The following is a 17,625-nucleotide window of genomic DNA, read 5'->3' as shown; positions in this document are numbered from 1 at the left end:
CGGGTCTGGGGAGCCAGGGAGAAAGCGAGCTCTGGGGCTCAGGAGTGGGAGGCTGGGGTACCTGGGAATCTGAGGACTGTGGGGGTCGTATCCATTGCCAAGAAAGGTCTGCCTCAGCACGCTGTTCACATCCTCCTGCTGTTCAAAGAGTGACGAGAAGGCCACTTCAGAGTCCAGGTAACTTTCCCATTCTTTGTTCAGCAGCCCAGGATTGAGCCTGGGAGGGAAGAAGTCCCAGGAGGTGGCCCGACCACCCACCCCTCCGTGGCACCCCATACCTGTGTGCCCACGCTGCTCCCAGAGCCACGTTACCTGCTGAAGCTCCCCTGGACAGTGCTGCTGTGGCTTCATGCCTGGGTAGCCCACAGCGGCTACAGGGCAGGCCCTGTTCACGTGTACCCCATTGGCACAGGCCCGGCCGCTGGCGCCACTGAGGTAGGGCTGCCCACTGGCTCGGTGGCCTGGGAGCCCTCCCAGCGGTACCATAGTGTACTGGCAGGAGGAAGACAGAAGGGCACTTCGAGGAAATCCCAGGTCTGCTGTATGCTCTGGAAGAACACAAGACAGAGCTATGTTTAGGTCAAGGAGGTCTGGGGCAGCTGGTAAAAAAAGTCCCATAAGAATCTCAGAAAACTCTTGAGGATTTAAGGTCCAATGAGGTAGGCAGGGAATTGACACTGCCCCAGGTGAGAGAATATTCTCTCAGAAAATTCTATCATCCACTTCCTCACAGCTAGACTTTTTTTTTTTTTTGCAGTAGGAGAGGAGACACAGGACCAGGGTCTGGGAGAACAAAGTGTAAGTGAACAGAAGGAGCGCAACATTTAAATGAAGCAAGGTGACCAGATGTGTTGCCATTTGAAGCAGAACTCAGTGGATAACTCAGATTAACCAAGGATTAGGGGGACAGCTCAAGGCGGCCGCAGACCTGAGGAGGCAGGGTCAGCGTGTGGTCAGTCGGCAGCTTCAGATAGTAGGAGACAGACCTCAGTAAGCACTGAGCTCCAGGGAATGCAGTGAGGACAGACCAACTCCCATTCCCTCCTCTCCACCTTCCAAGATCTGCAAGCATCCTCTGACTCTCTCCCATCCCTCTGGAGGACCCACCAGGAACCTGAGCTCCCATCAGTGTGAAGCAGGGCGCCGGGGACCCAGCCCCCTGGGATGCAGGCAGAGGCCTCCCTGGGGGCTGGAAGGCCCCTCCTCCTCTCTCCCTGCCCCCGGTTCCTTCCCCTTGGTGCTGAGGAGGGTCACCCACTCACTTTGCTTAGACCAGGCCCTCCACAAGCAGAAGGGGATGAAGGCAACGATGATGAGGACGATAGAGCCCAGGACGACCCCAACAATCAGGTAGGGCAGGTCGCTGGAGCGGGCCACCATGGCCCCCGTGCCCACTGGCCGCTCTATGGTTTCAGGGGGTGGTGGCTGAGGTGAGGCCAGAGTTGGGGGTGGAAGTCGACCAGGCTGACCAGAAGACTTCCGAGCTGTAATGGGGACAAAACTCACATCAGCCTCTGTCTTTAACATTTCTTTCACGACAAATAGGACAACAATACCCTGATTCCACAGATGTGAGAAATGGGTCAAAGTCATAAGGCAGTGCCGCTGGTAGAGGAGTGTGGCGTCCAAGCTCAGCACGAAACAGACATCTAATGTGAAACTGGGTGTGGCTGAAGAAACTTGACCCTTACATTTCAAAATATGTCCTGAGATACTTATGGACCAAGAGCTAGGGTCAGGCTGGGTCTTTGGGGCAGAAGTGGTATAGGGACTTTCTAAAAGAATAGCTGGGGATCTCCAGGAAGAGAATATTTAAAAATGCATGAAACCAAAAAGAACTGAAAATGGAAAAACTTCCGTGTGAAGCTGCTTTTCCTGGGCACACTGGAGATGCAAAGTCCTGAGTCTGAGCTGGGAGATGGGGTTTGGGACCGACAGTGCTTGGGAAACACCAATCCAAAGCCCGTGAGGTGGCACCTCCTCATCTTTCTGCTCTCATCAGGGTGTGTCTGACGTTGTCAACTCCTTTTCCCAGCTGTCTTTCCCCTGAGTTTCTGATACAACAGTCCTCTGGGTTTCCCACAACCTTTCTGAATGCTGCTGCTGCTTACATTTCTCTCTCCTTGCCCCTTTCTCCCTGTCTTTGCTTCAGACACCGACAAGTCCCCCTGGTCCCTCAGTCTACACTCTCTCTTCTTCTTCACTCAATTCTGTGCCCACGAGTTCAGCCCATATCCCGACGACTGCCAAATACCCTCACGCAGGGCCCTGCCTGGGCGTGAGACCTGCCCCCTCACAGGACACCTGCACCCCAGTGTCTCAGGAGAGCCAGACTCAGTGCGTCTCCAAGTGTTCACACCTCGCTCCTTCCGCCCAGGGTGGGGTTCTCTGCTGGTCTTCCCGTCTCGATCAATGGCACCTCCACCTGAGGGCCACCTCAGCTCAAAACCTCGAGTTTACCCTGAACTCCTCTTGCTCTCTGTCAGCCTCAGCGCACCAGGAACCTGGTCCTCCCGATTCGTCCTCAGAAGAGACACTCACGCCCACCCTCCTCCTCTTCACCTCTGCTTCGCAGCCCCAGTTCTTGCCCCTCAGTTCTGCACAGTCACCTTTCTGACAAATCCAACAACGGCCCTTCTCTGCCTCGCAGCCCCCGGGGTCCTGGGTGACCCCACTGCCTCCCAACGTCCCAGGCCTCTTCTCCGAGCGCTGCCCCCGCCTGCTTCCAGGGCCACGCACTCCCACCAGAAGGAGGTATGTGCAGGCTTGTCCTGTCCCCCAGGCGGCTCCCTCCGCCCGGCTGAAGGCTCAGTTCTGCCAGAAGACCCTTGCAAAGGCATGTAAGGGCTGTGTTCTCTGCCCTGGGCACTTGGTGTCACCTGACAGGGGACTGCTGGCTGTGTGGGCACCCCTCATTTCTCTGCACGAGACAGACAAGGGCAGGAAGGGGACATGGGAGAGAGAGAGAGCTGACGTCCCAGGAAAACGGACTGTTTCCTTGTCTCCATCCTCCAGATCTATCTTCTCCAGATTGGTTTCTTACAATCCACCTTTCAGTGTTTGCAAAATGGAAATATCTATCCACTTGACCAAGTGCAAAAATTGTTATTTTATGACTATGTTTAACGTGTTTCAGGGAGTGCAGGGAAAGAGTCTGGCCTGTAGTTAGATGAACTTGGCCCACAGCGTGCTCTGCCACTAACTAGCTGTGTGACCTTGGTCAAAGTATAACATGTCCTGATGCTCGGTTTCTCTCATGGGGTTGTAGTTAAACTAAGTAAACCAACCAGTGCAAGTACCAGATGTTATCATAGGAAGAAGGTGTTTATAGAAAGCTCTCAAGAGTGGGTTCTAGTCCATGAGATCACGTATGAGTTAAATCCCAAGTTCCACGAAACTGTCACGATGGCATCCCCATTTGTACTTATTAAGAGGCACAGGCCAATGAACAGATGGGTTACAGTGGCAAAGTTGGGGGATACTTGGAAGATAAGGAGTCATTCCGGAGAAGAGAAAACCAGTACACACAGCAGTGGCTTTGCCCAACTTGCTGGGAAGAGCAAGAGGAGAGTGGCGAACCCGAAGAGACTCACCTTTGGTTTCACAGATCATCACGTTGCTGAACTCGCTCTCCCCTCCTTCGTTGAAGCACTGCATCTTAATGTCATAGGAGGTCTCTGGCTGCAGGTGGCTGATGGAATGCCAGTATCGATCCCCTGGGGGAGAGACCGAGAGAGTCAGACGTGGTGATCATGCATGGGTTTGCTCGGACCCCACTGGAGGTGTTGTTCTGGATGCCGATCCGTGGTCCTGTTGTCCCATCACCCTGGGAAGGAAGCATGTGGGCCCATGAACCCAGTGACCCCAAGTACATCATGAAAGAACCCACACTACGGGGCATGCTAGCCCAGGTTTTCTCCTTTCACCAGCTTCTGGCTCCCCTGACAACAGGGGAAACTACCTCACACGGGAAAAACCTCACAAGGGTTTCTCACCTTCCACCATATCCTTCTTGTAGTCACTGTCATTGTCACTGTCTGTGGGTCGGTAATAGATATAAAAGCCGTGGATTGGAGTGTTGTTGTTACTTGCTGGGATATACTGCAGGGAATAAAGAAGAAACAAGTTGACAATGGAGCACAGAAATCATGTGAGCAGAACCACTGGTGGATGGAAATATTACCCAGCCTAGAGTTTAAAATTCACTGGGGACCCAGACAGACATTTCTGATGATCTCCAGGCTCTCTGGACAATGACATAGAGATTACTCGTTATTTTACATAGCCTAGGAGCCCCCAGCTTTTAGAAAAACAAACTGCCATTTCTTCAGAGTCCCCTCTGAAGCTTCCTAGGTATTGTGAGGGGAAGCTTCTCTGGCCCAATTCCCAGGAACACCTAAGGGGAGATAGCTTAGGATGAGCCAAGGGAGAAAGCTGACTCCTCCTCGCTCGCACTGCCGTCCACTTCTGTCCAGCATGCAGCTTGGTCCTGTCACTCCGCTGCCAGCTGCACCAGACCACTCACCATCCACTTGAGCATGATGGTGGTCTCGTTGACGGCATCAGTGAAGGTGATGTAAGGGCCTGCCACGGGCCTCTCGTACATCCGGCTGCTGTAGCCTGACACCACGTAGGGCCGGGAAGGGGCGCTGGGCTCACTCTCCCCCAGCATGTTCAGAGCCCGGACTCGGAACTTGTAGGAGGTGCCTGGGGAGAGACACTCCCTGAACCGGGGGCCGGGAGACACCACCTGCCTCCCGCTCAGCTCATGCAGGCTGAGGACCTAGAGGGGTCTTCTGGGCAGTCTTTCCCCAAAGGCAAGCCCTAAAGGACTCCAGGACTTCCACCCTCATCAGAAAAAAGCTAGGAGGTGCTGTGGGACTGTATATGGAGAGAGGGAGGCAGAAGTAGGGGCCTGTGGGGCTGAGAATGGCCATGAGAGCATGGTGGTGGGTGGGGGACAAGCAGAGAGAAGACCCTCCAAAGCTTCCCTTCTCCTCCAGGGAGCTGGCGGCCACCAGGGGACCAGGGAGGGCAGTTGGCCAGGACCCTACCTTTCTCTAGGCCTGTGATCTCCACCGAGAGCCGGGAGGGAGGGATGGCGCTGGTGGCTAGAATCCAGTCCCCTACTTTCTTCAGCTTCTTGTACTCCACACGGAAGGACTGGATGGGGAAGCCACCGTTCCCACGAGGAATCCAGGTCACATACACTGAAGTCTCAGAGGCCATGGAGATAGTGGGCCTGTCTGGAGCTTCTGGGGCTGGAGGAGACCATCCACATGGCAGGAAGGAAGCGGGAAGGAGGAAGTGATGAGAGGGTGGTGGTAATGTGACTAGACTTGGCCTGTTCCTGACGAGAACCAGCCCCAGCCCACAGTCCTCCACCCCGGTGGGAAGGGAGCCAGCCCCACTCCACAGCCCTGCACCCCTGCTGGCCACATCAGATCCCAGGGCTCCCGGGTCACTGTCTAGGGAGGAGCTCTTGAAAAGTTCCAATCCATCATGCGTTCCTGTGGTCAACAGGGGAGAGGCCAGGAGTAAGTCACAAGGACTCCCAGGCCCCATTCACTGCAGCAGTGGGCCTTCTGAGGCAGTGGACCTGGGTCCCATTCTGATGCTCGCTGCCCCCACCCTTGGGGCTGCTGGGGACTTACGGGACAGGCGGCCATGGTCCGGCTGGCTGCTGCTCTGGGGGCCAGCTCCAGGGTCATCTCTCTGGATCTGCTGCTCCTTGCTGGCCACAATTTCAGGTTTGGGCCGTCGTCCTGGGTAGAAATGGGTTGAGATCAGCACAAGAGAGAATGTGCATCAGGGCTCTACTTCCATAGTCTTTTCTGCCTGAAGTTCTACTAGGGTGTCTGACAAGACCATGCAGATGACAGAGGGCATCAGAAGCATGGTCTGATTTTCACCTCCATCTGATGGGCATGGAATTGCACGTGGCCCCCAAGTGCAAAGGGGGCAAAGGGATGCCAGAGGCCAGCTGGTGCCTCTCCTGACGGGAGGTGGGACCGCAGCCTTGGCAGGGCACACAGACCACAAGGAGGCAGAAGCCAGAAGGAAGACAAAGTTCAAGGTGAACAGCCGGAGCAGGGTGAACAGGGCTTCCACCTGACCTTGTAGGACTCCTCAGGCCCATGGAGACCCTGAGCCAGGGGAATACTGGACCCTTACCAGTTCGGAAGGTGACCATGGCTGTCTGGCCTTCACCTGCACAGTTGTAGGCCGCCATCTCCACCTCATACAAGCTCCCAGGGTCTAGTCTGGTGAGGGTCAGGCGGTGTTGGCTGGCCGGAATGCCAGAGATGGTCCAGTCATCAGAGGAGTTGGTGACCTGCTAGAGAAGGTGGCTGGTATAAGGACCAGCCTCTTGCATGGAACTACAAGCAGCTGTGGTTTACAAGGAAAGCAGAGTTGAGCTCAAGAGGGCAGAGGAAAGGGAGGGAGATGGGCCAGGTTGGCGGGGAGATTGGCCCTACAGAAGGCCTCTTCCCCTTTCTAAAAACATCCCTATTTAACTTCTTTCTCCTTGATCTGCTGAAACCAAACAGTACCCTCATTTTCTAATGAGATGATAATGAGAATGATAAAAATAGCACCAGTGAAAACGGCCACATTTGCTGAGTGCTTGGATGTGCTGGGGCTTCCCTGGTGGCTCAGATGGTAAAGAATCTGCCTGCAATGTGGGAAACCTGTGTTCAGTCCTTGGATTGGGACAATCCCCTGGAGAAGGGAATGGCAGCCCACTCTGGTATTCTTGCCTGGAGAATCCCCATGGACAGAGGATCCTGGTGGGCTACGATCGGGTTGCAAAGAGTCAGAAATGACTGAGTGACTAACACTAACTTCTATGTGCTACAACACATAGTTACATGCACCATAAAGCATTTCCATGACAGCAGTCCAAGAGACAGGTGTTAATACTGTTCCCACCTCACAAGTAGGGAGCCTAAGGCTTAGAGGGACAAGTGACTTGCCTAAGACTACATCACTAGTGAGTGCAGAAATCCTGGCTTGACTCCAGAAAACAAGTTCATAAACATCACCTACCTTAGAAAGTCAGTCTGGGAGCTAGAAAGTCCTGGGTTCAAATCCGAGCTGTGTCTCTTACCATACACAGATTACCAGCTGGGTGAAACCCTGAGCAACTTCCCTAATCTTCCCAAAATGAAGCAAGTTAAATCTCTCAGCCTATCCTGAAGATTAAACCCGATGACCCACTGAAGCTGGCACACAGTAGGTTCTCAACAAGTACCTGCCCTGCCCTTCCTCCCTCAGTGACGATTTCAACCCTCTTTTTTTCTACTCCTGCCCTCAGGCCTAGATCGGAACTTAAAAACCATGGACGAACCAAAACCATCACAGATTACTCTTTAATGGCTTCAATTTCCTAGCTCTGTAAAGAAAAAAAATCAAGGAGCTCCAGACTTCCCGACCGGCGTTGCCGAGAGGCTGTTTCCCCCTCCCCCACCCCACCTTTGCGGACACAGCCTTCCTGCCAACTGTGCACGTCTCTAAGAGCCTGCTGGGGCCTGAAGCTCTGGTCTGCTGAAGGAATTAAACAGCTGGTAGGAAAAGCTCTTATCCCCAAGCAGAATATTCCAAAGTAGAACAAAACCTACTATTCAAAGGCCAGAGATGGTCTGGGCTCATTCATGTCAGGCTTCCAGGATTTGTTCCAAGGGGAGAAGTTTTTACAAACTGAGAATCCCCAGTGGTGCTGGAAACCCAAACACAGTAGCCCAGGGTCTGCAGATGCATCAGGAAATGAAAACTGGCTTCATGCATGTGAAAAAGTGAAAATGAGATGAATGACTCCCAGGCTCCGGCAAGAGAGGGGGGCTGGAAAAATACAACCCAAAGGCTGATTTTTGCTTTCAAAGTCCTTTCCTGTGTGATGATCTTTATGACAAGTCAGTCCCTCAAGAAAGAAACTGCTTTCAAAACATAACTGTGCCTTGGCAATGTCCACCAACAGTTCCAAGGGCCCCACAGGCCAGATGCCCACAGGAGCCAGGCCCAGCAGGGGCCTGTCCTCTCACTTCCCCTGCGTCCCTTCTCCCTCAGCCTCCCAGTGCTGACCTCACTTCACTGGGCTCAGAAATGAAAATAAGAAATGGAATGGCAGTTAGTCACCGTCACGCACACTGAGGGTGACTGCGGCCTCAGCCTGGTGTTTCGGGATCACCTCGTGTGGCCTCTGCCAGTCTGACTCTTGGTGAGGCGGGTTTATGGCCACCTATTCGCCAAAAAAATATTATTCTTGCTCTCATGCTGGTTCTTGTCTCCTGGGGACCATGAACATTTGGCCTGCCCTGATCTTGTCTCAAACTCTGTGACAGAGGTGTCCGGTTACATGGGGAAATAAGGATTAGGACCATAACCTAGGCTCAACAATACCGCTTTTTGTTAAAAACTCACCACCCCCTCTGCTACCTGCCTATGAGCACGCCAGCAGGCCAAGGGTTAATGAGAAACTGCCCCTTCTCACCCCCACATAGGAGGCGGCCTGACCACAGGTGCCTCTGTGGACGGGTCCTGACCAGAGGGCTCCAAGAGAGCATGGAAAGGGTGAGAAGAGAGCGACGGGGCTGCCGGGGCCCAGGGCAGGGGCCCAGCTTCTGCAGAGCCTGCACTGTTCCCTGGGCAAAGCTGGTTTCCTTTGGTTTTGGAGAGGGAGGAAAGTTGATTAATGTTTTCAGTTCCACAGTCATATATCTTCCATATTTTCTACCAAGTGCAACTAGCACTTTTATAAGCAACAGATAAATGCATAATAAAATCTAGCATTTATGATACATTAGAAAGTGAAAGTGAAGTCACTCAGTCATCTCCAACTCTTTGTGACGCCATGGACTGTAGCCTACCAGGCTCCTCAGTCCATGGAATTTTCCAGGCAAGAGTACTGGAGTGGGTTGCCATTCCCTTATCCAGGGGATCTTCCCGACCCAGGGATTGAACCCCGGTCTCCTGCGTTGCAGGCAAAAGCTTTACAGTCTGAGCCACTATGGAAGCACTGCTTAACAAATAAAATTTTTAAAAACCCTTTAAGAACAATAGTTTTCTACTGTCTAATGGCCTTGGGCCTCCCTGGTGGTTCAGATGGTAAAGAATCCACCTTCAATGCAGGAGACCCGGGTTTGATCCCTGGGTCAGGAAGATCCCCTGGAGAAGGAAATGGCAACCTGCTCCAGTATTCTTGCCTGGGGAAATCCTGCAGACAGAGGAGCCTGGTGGGCTACAGTCCATGGGGTTGCAAAGAGTCAGACATGACTGAGGGACTAATACTTTCACACTTTTCAATAGCCTTAGGAAGAAAACAGCATGCACCTGGGATAAACAGAAATGTTTCCCAGGATATATTCTTAAAGGAAATGTCCTTCTCCCCTGGGAGCAGCAGGTAAGAGCGTAAGCCTTCAACTAGGGTGGCAGCCTGGGGGCCTGTCCTGTCTCAGAGGGCACAGTGTTTAAGAGGACAGGTGGGCCCAGTTCTGTCCCTGATCCCATCAGACCCAGAGATTCCCTCTTTGACAGCCCCCTAAACATCCACCTGGACAGACTTCCTTCTGTCAATGAGAAATAGCTGAGGTCTGAACAACACGATGTGTTTTTTAGCTCAAATGTCTGCTTGCCAAACCTGAGCAGTGAGGAGTCCTGAGAACTGAGGCAGTATTTTGTAGCCCTCAGAGAAAAACACTTGTTCACAAATATTTGTTTTTCTGGCTCTAAAGCTAGCTTGCCACGCCAGAGTTCCTGCAGGTATGTACCAGCAGAGCTTACTTAGATTAAAAAACAAAACATCAACAACAAATGGCAGAGGAGAGGAGGGGGATGGTTAACTGAAGTCTATGAACTCTCCCTGCGACTGGAAGCTGGATGGCGGGCCTGAGACCTAGCAGCATACCCATGGCTTTTTCCTGAGCCTCTTGGGGCCCCAACACCCAACTCACAGCCAGCTTCCTGGGAGGTGGTAGGAAAGTACGCCTGAGGGCACAGAAAGTTGTGCTCAGCCTTGGAGACCACCTGTAGGCTTCAGGAGTTCAATGGGAAATGGGCAGGGTACAGACACCCCAGCCAGCCTCACAGTGAGGTGGCCACAACACCCGACGTCATACCTTGCGGTGTTTCACCACGTAGTAGAGGACTGGTGCCCGGCTGCTGCCCTCATGCCGAGGCCGCCACACCAGCTCGTACGAGTCAGTCTTGGATGTGCGGGGTGAGCTGAGGATGATGGGCGCCTCGGCGGGGGCCACCGGCCCCTGGTCCCCAGGGCACTGTGGGGAGGCTGGCTGCACTGATGCTTGGGGCCTCAATAGCCCTGGGTGGCCCTTGGGCATCTGGTCGGGGCCGCCAGGTCTGGAGGGTGGCACTGGAGGTGTGACAGTGGCCGACTGAGCATCCCACCGTGGTCTCAGGGTGGTGCCTGGAAGATGAGCAGGAGGGAGAAGGTAGGGACAAGCAGTTAGTCCCCTGGCCGCTTGCTCAGCCATCCCCCCACAGAGAAAACGGGGAGAGAAGTCAGAGGGAAGAGCTGCTAGGGCAAGAAGAGCCCTGGGCTGGGGACCTGAGGTGACATCAGTCCCCTCAATACCCTGCCAGGCTCTGTGGGGACGGAGGGCTGTGCCCCTGCCCTGCCAGGGTGGAAAGGAAGCCTGAGGGCCCCTCCCAGGCTTCCTGCCACCAGCCTGTCTTCCTGCATTCACGTGTGTCTTAAGTGAACTATCTCAATTTGCTCTCAAGGTGCTGGGAGCCCTCTTTCTCATATCTGTGAGTGTGTGTGGGGGGTGGGGGTTATGGGGACATGTCCCCCTCTCGCTGTGAGATCTGTACCATGGCACAGTGTAGGCCTCTTCCTGCTCCACTGTGGGGACCTGGAGATGGGAGCTGTGAATGTAAATGTGTCTGAGACTCTCAGAGGCAGGAGGGGCCTCACTCCCTTCAGGAAGGGTCCACAGACTCTGCCAACACTAATTTCTGTGGAGCCCTATACCAAGATCACAGGTGTGAAGCCCTGTATCAAGTTCACAAGATAAAAATCTCTGGAACTGACCAAGCTCCATAGTAACTGTTGCCGTGGGCCTCTGGATCTAAACCCGCCAGTTCCCTGACCCCATATTAGGTAAAATACTCACCCTATTATCCATCCTGTTCTGTTCTGTTCAGTCGCTCAGTTGTGTCTGACTCTTTGCGACCCCGTGGACTGTAGCCTACCAGGCTTCTCCATCCATGGGATTCTCCAGGCAAGAATACTGGAGTGGGTTACCATTTCCTTCTCCAGGGGATCTTCCCGACCCAGGGATCGAACCCGGGTCTCCCGCATTGGAGGCAGACGCATTAACCTCTGAGCCACCAGGGAAGCCCTATTATCCATCCTAGAGCATCCTAACCAATCACCTAAGGCCATCATTGCAGTAGGAATTTTCTCTGTCTTGAGGCTATAAAAGTTGACTACTAGCCTGTGAAAGGGTTTGGCTCTCCCTTGAGCCAGACCACTGTTCTAACAGCATCTCCCACTCTAGTAAACTTCAGTCTCCTCTATTTCTGACTCATGTCCAGAAATTCTTTTCCAACCTGCACACGGACCACGACAGTTTTTATTACCTGACCTCCTGCACCACAGGAGGTTGGCTCCTGATAATGCTGACTCAGCGTTATTCCTGGTTGTATTTTTCTCCAGTTGATTCTTCAGTAAGTTTTATTTCCTTTCCTAGGAAAGTTCTTGAGGGCAGGGTCTTTATTACATTTCTATGCATCCCCCACATTGCCTAGACCAGTGCTGAGCAAACAGCAGCTCAATCTATGTAGACCAGAACATACTAGCTTGTTACCTATATAGAGATGCTTGGTCTTTGCCGAGCAATTATTAAAATTATGATCTATGCACATGTCAACTGAAATGAATCAAGCTAAGAAAGACAGAAGTGCTTTGCTTTGTGTTTGACCAGTGGTTGTCAAACTGGGTTCTATGGAACTCTAGGAACTCAAGAGATTCTGAAAACTAAAAAAAATTTTTAATACAGTATTTAAATGGGTTATTTGCACTGCTGAAAATCTGCACTTCTGACTTATTAGTAAGTTAATGTAAATTTGACTGTTAGTTGCTCAGTCATGTCCAACTCTGTGGCAACGACTGAGCAACTAACATTATTAGTTCTAAGTTCAAATTCATATTAACTTACTAACAAGGCAAAAGTGCAGATTTACAGTAGTACAAATGACCCATTTATATATTATATTTAAAGACATTTTTATTTATTGTATACACAATATATATAAGTTGAATTTAAGTTCTGTAAATGTTCAGCTGGTGTCCCAGTCCCTTGGATTGCACTCACCTGGCCTGGCGGTCTTCAGCTGGACCACAGCGTGGGCACTCCCAACCTCATTCTCGGCCATGCACTGGTAGACACCTTCGTCCTCGGGCCCCATGCTGACCACCCGCAGGGCCCGACGGGACAGTCGGAGGCGCTGGCTGGAGGTGAGGGGCACAGCGTTCCTCAGCCACAGCACGGAGGGTGGGGGGTTCCCACGCACCTCACAGGTGAGCTTGGCGCTCTGGCCCCAAGGGATGACCAGCTGGGACAGCTCCATGGTGACCTCGGGGGGTTCTGCCAAGAAACCAGAGCAGAGGTAAGGAAGGCAGAGTCCTTCAACCCAGGCCCAGACAGGCTGGGGAGGGGACCGCTGTGGGGAAAGCTTCGCTCCTTCCCCATGACACTCGGAGAGGAGAGGAAAGGCCCCACATCTCCGCCATCAGAGTCACAACTGGGAAGGACTGCCAGCCCCTACATCCTGGTCCCTGGGAGTAAAGGCCTCTTACGCTCTCAGTTCTTCCCTGCTCACTCACTGGGCATGCAATCTCTCAAAAGGCACGTGACCCTGTCTGAACCTTGCTTATGAGCTTCTAGAGAGGCTATGCAGATAAGAGATGGCCAAGGAGAAGAAGGTCAGCAGGAGGCACTCACCGAACACCTGGACGTTGTAGAGGATGACTGCGGCCCCGGACTCCCCAACGCCATTGTCGGCCATGCAGCGGTAGGTCCCCGAGTCCTCCTCACTGGTGGTGTCGATGAGGAGGTTGCTCAACAGGAAGCGTGTTTTGTTGTAGCTAGCAACACTGGAGCCATCCTTGGCCCAGGTAACCCTTGGGGGTGGGATCCCGCTGGCCACGCACTCCAGGATGAGACTCTGGCCTTTGGTGACAACAATGGTCTGGGCCTCTGGTGGGTAGATGATGCGGGCAGCCTCGGCAGTGGAGCCTGGAGGGGTGAAGAGAGAAAGGACCGTGTGTGGGACCAGGATGGGGTGCAGAGGATCCCCTCCCCCCTGCTTTGGGCAGCCTGAAGGGGTGGAACTGGAATCAAACAGCCTGGCGGGGAGCATCCTGCTGGGCTGAGTGGGATAGATCTTTAAAGCTATGGTTTGTGTGTGTGCTAAGTTGCTTTAGTCGTGTCTGACTCTTTGCAACCCTATGGACTATAGCCCGCCAGGCTCCTCATTCCATGGGATTCTCCAGGCAAGAAAACTGGAGTGGTTTATCATGCTCTCCTCCAGGGGATCTTCCTGACCCAGGGATGAAACCTGCGTCTCTTATGTCTCCTACACTGGCAGACAGGTTCTTTACCACTAGTGCCACCTGGGAAACACTTTCTGGTTTAAAGATATGCATTTCTCGTATCCAAAAGCCGATCAAGTATTTCATCAGGTGCTCAGCTGAGGAAGCAGAGAGCTTTATTTAATGAGGTAGAAACTGCACAGAACTGATGGAGAGGAGTGCTGCTCTCCTACACGGGCGCTTCCTCAGAACCCCACAAGAAGCACACTCTGTGTGATATTTCTTTACGCACCAAGGGCAACTCCAGTGTTTGTTAAGATCGGAAACTTACACAGCTGGGAGTCCCTCTTAAAGAAAAACACAGTATTACAGATACAAAATTAGGTGAGCAAGGACCCATTGAAGTTTTGCTTCATTAGCTTCATGGTAAATCTGCCACTGGTGCCAATTCTAAACTCTTAACTCCACATAAGATGTCACTCTACTGAATACACGGGAACCTGGAAAAGCACCTGCCGCCCAGGACTCGCTCAGCCAAGGCAGCTGTTGTTCTCACAGAAATGGAGAGTGCCGTGGGCCTCCAGGGACTGTCCCCAGAGAGAGATGCTGGGCGCTTCTGCAGTGCAGACAGAGGACTGCAAACACGCCTGGTGGCCTCACACAGGCACAAATGCTCCTGTCATTTGCCCTGCCCCAGAACACACATCCTAACCCGTCCCCCTCCTCTGCAAGGACCACCACGGAGGAACGCTCTCAACAGGCAGGAGTCAGACGACGTCCCTCACAGGGCGCTGACACGACCAGTGAGCTTGGCCACCCCCGGCCCCTTGCCAAGCCCGAGGGCCAAGTGCAGAGACAGGCTGGGCGAAGGCGGGCCCGCCCACCGCCGCTGAATCCGGGGCCGGGACGTCCCACCAGCCGCTCCCGCCCGGTCGGCGAGACCCGCCTCTGCCTCTTACGGCGCACGCGCAGCCTGTCGCTGGAGCCCGAGGTCTTCACTTCCTGCGTGACCGGGTTGTAGGCGGCGCACTTGTACATGCCCTCATCCTCCTGGCTGGCGTTCACGATCTGGAGGTTCCCCGACGGCATGATCAGGTAGTTATCTGAGGAAAGGACAGGGCAGGGGGGCAGGCGGTGAGTGTGGGCCCAGAACAGTGCACCCAGCAGCTCCCGCAAAGGTTCGGGGCAGGTAGGGCAGCAGCCAGGAGCTGACCCGAGTCCCAACAAGTCCAAACTGAAACCGCTACTCTCCCCATGAAACCTCACAGCAAGTGGTACAGAAGTGCCAGGAGTGACACTACACAACCAGCTAACAAACTGGCTGGCTGACACCCCACAACCACCCTGAGTTTGCACACAGGCCTGTGAAGCAGCATTTCTTATTTTCAAGGGTGCTCAAGAAGCACGGAAAGGAAGCAGGATTTGGGATCTGCCATACACTGTGTGATCTTGGGGAGGTTAATTAACCTCTCAGATCCTGTTTCTTCACTTGTAAGATGGCACGATGTATGCTGCCTCAGAGACTTTTGTTAGGCCTGAGAGGCCATGCTGCATACACGGGAGATGAGCTGATCACTCCTCCAAGCCACCAGGAAGGAGGGAATTGCTTTTAGAATTCCCCATCCGTCTTTGTCATGGTCACAACTCTGAGCCATCTCACTGCTGAACTTCTACAGCCAAGGAGAAATATTCTAATCCCCAACCCTAGCCCTCTCCATGAATACCATGGAAGCCCTTCCTTCTGCATCACTGGCCTGCTAGGCTCTGTCTGCTTTTGCATCGAGGTGTCACAGGTGTGGGGTCACAGGGCTGAGTTCAGCTTCTGGCCACAGGGGACAGATTCATAGTATCTGCCCACCTGGCAACTAGGATAGTGTTTTGACTTCCTGATAGGCAAAGTACTGGTCATCAGCTCTGAGCTTTCTGGTGGCCTGCCCTTGGCCATCTGGATGTCCCTGCAATCTGGCTTGTTGAGTCTGGTGCCTGCCTGTCACTGGGCTGCCCCAGGTGTGAGCTGCTTAAGCAAATGCCAAATAGGAAGGAAAAAGCCCTTGATTCTTGTGGGATGGGCAGGCCTCCTCCAGGGGTCACTGCCAGGGACAGTAGACATTCATACTCTAATCTCTGGTTATTTGAGTGACAGGATTAGACTTGATCTTTTAAAAAATACTTTTTTATATTTTCTATAGTAAACATATACTCCTTTCATAACCAGAAAGTTAACAAAAATATTTAAAAATCTGTAGGACATTTTAAAAGGTATACATTTTGAGGTGTAGGGTCTGCTTGGCCTTAAGTGCAGGTCATCTGTAGGAGGAAGTGCCCAGTGGGCACTCTGTGGATGAACACTCAGTCTCCCCTGGGCCTGCTGTCATGCCCACTGTGGCCTGAGCCGGAAGCTGTGATGGCTACACCACCAGGAAGACAGGGAGAGGGAAAACCTCAGAGTCCACTAGAGAGACTGCTCTACTGTGCAGGGGAGAGCCCACAGCTCTCGGGACATCTGGCTCATCAGGCAGCCTTTTGGTGCGTGCCTCCAGGAAGATGGCACGGGAGGGACTGGAACTCCGAGCTGAGAGCTCTGATCCAGTGGCAACAGCTCAGCAACATCTGGTGGGGCCTCAAAGGATGAGGAGATCCCTTGTGATAGGTTCAGGGGACCTCCACTCTGAGGCCCTTCAGCATCCCGTAGAGCTGCATCTTAGGGTAGCAGATGGCTGAGCAGCATGGGGAAGGTGCTGTGAGGCATTGACAGGGTTTGGGAGGCACTGTAGAGGCACCAACTTCCCTCCTGGCCCCGGCGTCCGGGCTCCTGCTTGTTTACTCACCCCGGGAGGCCTCCAGCCACTCCTGTTTGACACTGTACCGGACCTGGGCTTTCGGGTGGCTCTCGGGAAGGTGGCAGGCGATGACCGCTGTGTTCCCCTCATCGACTTCAATCACGTGCTGCACATCTAACTTGAAGTCCTGGAGATCTGTGGAGAGAAGAGAAGGGGCTGGTTGGGCCTAGATGGAAGAGAGAGGTGAACAGTGCACTGTTTCAGGCTGGGCTTGTGCCTCAGTGTCTTTAGTCACAGTCGACAGCTGCAAGAACCTCACACGCTGAGGGGGCCTCTGGGGGTACTCTGAGTCCTTCCTCTAGCCTTTTGTGGTCTAGAGTTTACAGGAGAGAATGTGTGGCTTGCATCCCTGAATGTGAGTACAACTGGGTGTGTATAAGCTGCCAGTGGGTGAGTGTAGAGAATTCCATCAAGTGGTGCCTGTGACACAGACCAGCCTCTTCTCTTACATTGACCTAAGGCAGCAAGGGGCCTAGGCCCATTGGCCCCATTGAACCTAGCTAGAAATGGGTCATGGTCAAGGTACAGATGTCCTGGCACAGCTCACGGAGACTGAAAGGAACCATGACAGAGAATGCTTGTGTCTTTTTCCAGTTCAGTCAAGAACAGCCTTCTAATCAGACATCCACATCAAAAAGTGAAAGGCCTGAGATTCTGCTTGATGGCCAACCATAGTTACAACCAGAAGGCTGATTCCTGCTATGCACAAGCTATGTGGTCCTCCCCAGTATCCTTGGGGATTGGTTCCAGGTGCCCCAGTGGCTACTAAAATGGAGATATTCAAGTCCCTTATATAAACTTGTGTTGTAAGGTGCTTATAGTCGGCCTGTGTAACCTCGGGTTTCCCATCCGCAGAGACAAAGAGCCGACAGTATGTCATGTCATGGCTAATTCAGTCTCTGGGCTGGGGAAGGAGATTGTGGATACCCAAAGGGTTTTCTAAGGCAAAGAGGAATGTCTCCAGTGGGGTTTAATGGCAGTGGAATGTGAGGGAACCGAGGTCCTGACACCAGGCTGCAGTCTCTTCTAACTTGCCTTGGTGGCAGGAAGATGGGATTTAAACTGGATTGGATGGAGATCCATCTGGAACAAAAGCAGGATGTTTCCCAAACAATCCAACAGCCCACACAACAAAACTCTCTTTGTTTGAAGCCAAATCACTGATGTCGCTGAACAAAATGGGCTATTTGTGCAACAAAACCACATGCCAAATTCAGTTTTTAGGACTGT

At 53.0% G+C, this 17,625-nt stretch overlaps 1 protein-coding gene across 13 annotated transcripts in view; it reads right to left on the bottom strand.

Annotated features, from left to right (window-relative positions):
- The window catches only part of BOC (BOC cell adhesion associated, oncogene regulated), a 75,605-nt gene that overhangs the window by 2,393 nt on the left and 55,587 nt on the right, over nucleotides 1-17,625 (bottom strand). For 12 of the 13 annotated variants that reach the window (XM_055424357.2, XM_055423875.2, XM_055423385.2 and 9 more), the window contains 14 exons: nucleotides 16,384-16,530; nucleotides 14,515-14,658; nucleotides 12,966-13,259; nucleotides 12,336-12,608; nucleotides 10,116-10,423; nucleotides 6,175-6,337; nucleotides 5,655-5,765; nucleotides 5,055-5,261; nucleotides 4,526-4,707; nucleotides 3,996-4,101; nucleotides 3,594-3,716; nucleotides 1,263-1,484; nucleotides 313-548; nucleotides 62-138 (listed from right to left, as the gene is read on the bottom strand). In XM_055424357.2, coding sequence (XP_055280332.2) covers nucleotides 62-138; nucleotides 313-548; nucleotides 1,263-1,484; nucleotides 3,594-3,716; nucleotides 3,996-4,101; nucleotides 4,526-4,707; nucleotides 5,055-5,261; nucleotides 5,655-5,765; nucleotides 6,175-6,337; nucleotides 10,116-10,423; nucleotides 12,336-12,608; nucleotides 12,966-13,259; nucleotides 14,515-14,658; nucleotides 16,384-16,530 — 2,593 coding nt within the window. The remainder of the gene's footprint in view (nucleotides 1-61; nucleotides 139-312; nucleotides 549-1,262; nucleotides 1,485-3,593; nucleotides 3,717-3,995; nucleotides 4,102-4,525; nucleotides 4,708-5,054; nucleotides 5,262-5,654; nucleotides 5,766-6,174; nucleotides 6,338-10,115; nucleotides 10,424-12,335; nucleotides 12,609-12,965; nucleotides 13,260-14,514; nucleotides 14,659-16,383; nucleotides 16,531-17,625) is intronic. The other variant, XM_055424312.2, reaches the window with a different exon arrangement.

The sequence above is a fragment of the Moschus berezovskii genome, chromosome 1, assembly GCF_049115385.1.
Source record: "Moschus berezovskii isolate FMDL1 chromosome 1, NW_MosBer_1.0, whole genome shotgun sequence".
Classification (NCBI taxonomy): Eukaryota; Metazoa; Chordata; class Mammalia; order Artiodactyla; family Moschidae; genus Moschus; species Moschus berezovskii.
The sequence above is the reverse complement of the archived record's forward strand: the minus strand, read 5'-3'. Positions and strand labels throughout refer to the sequence as shown.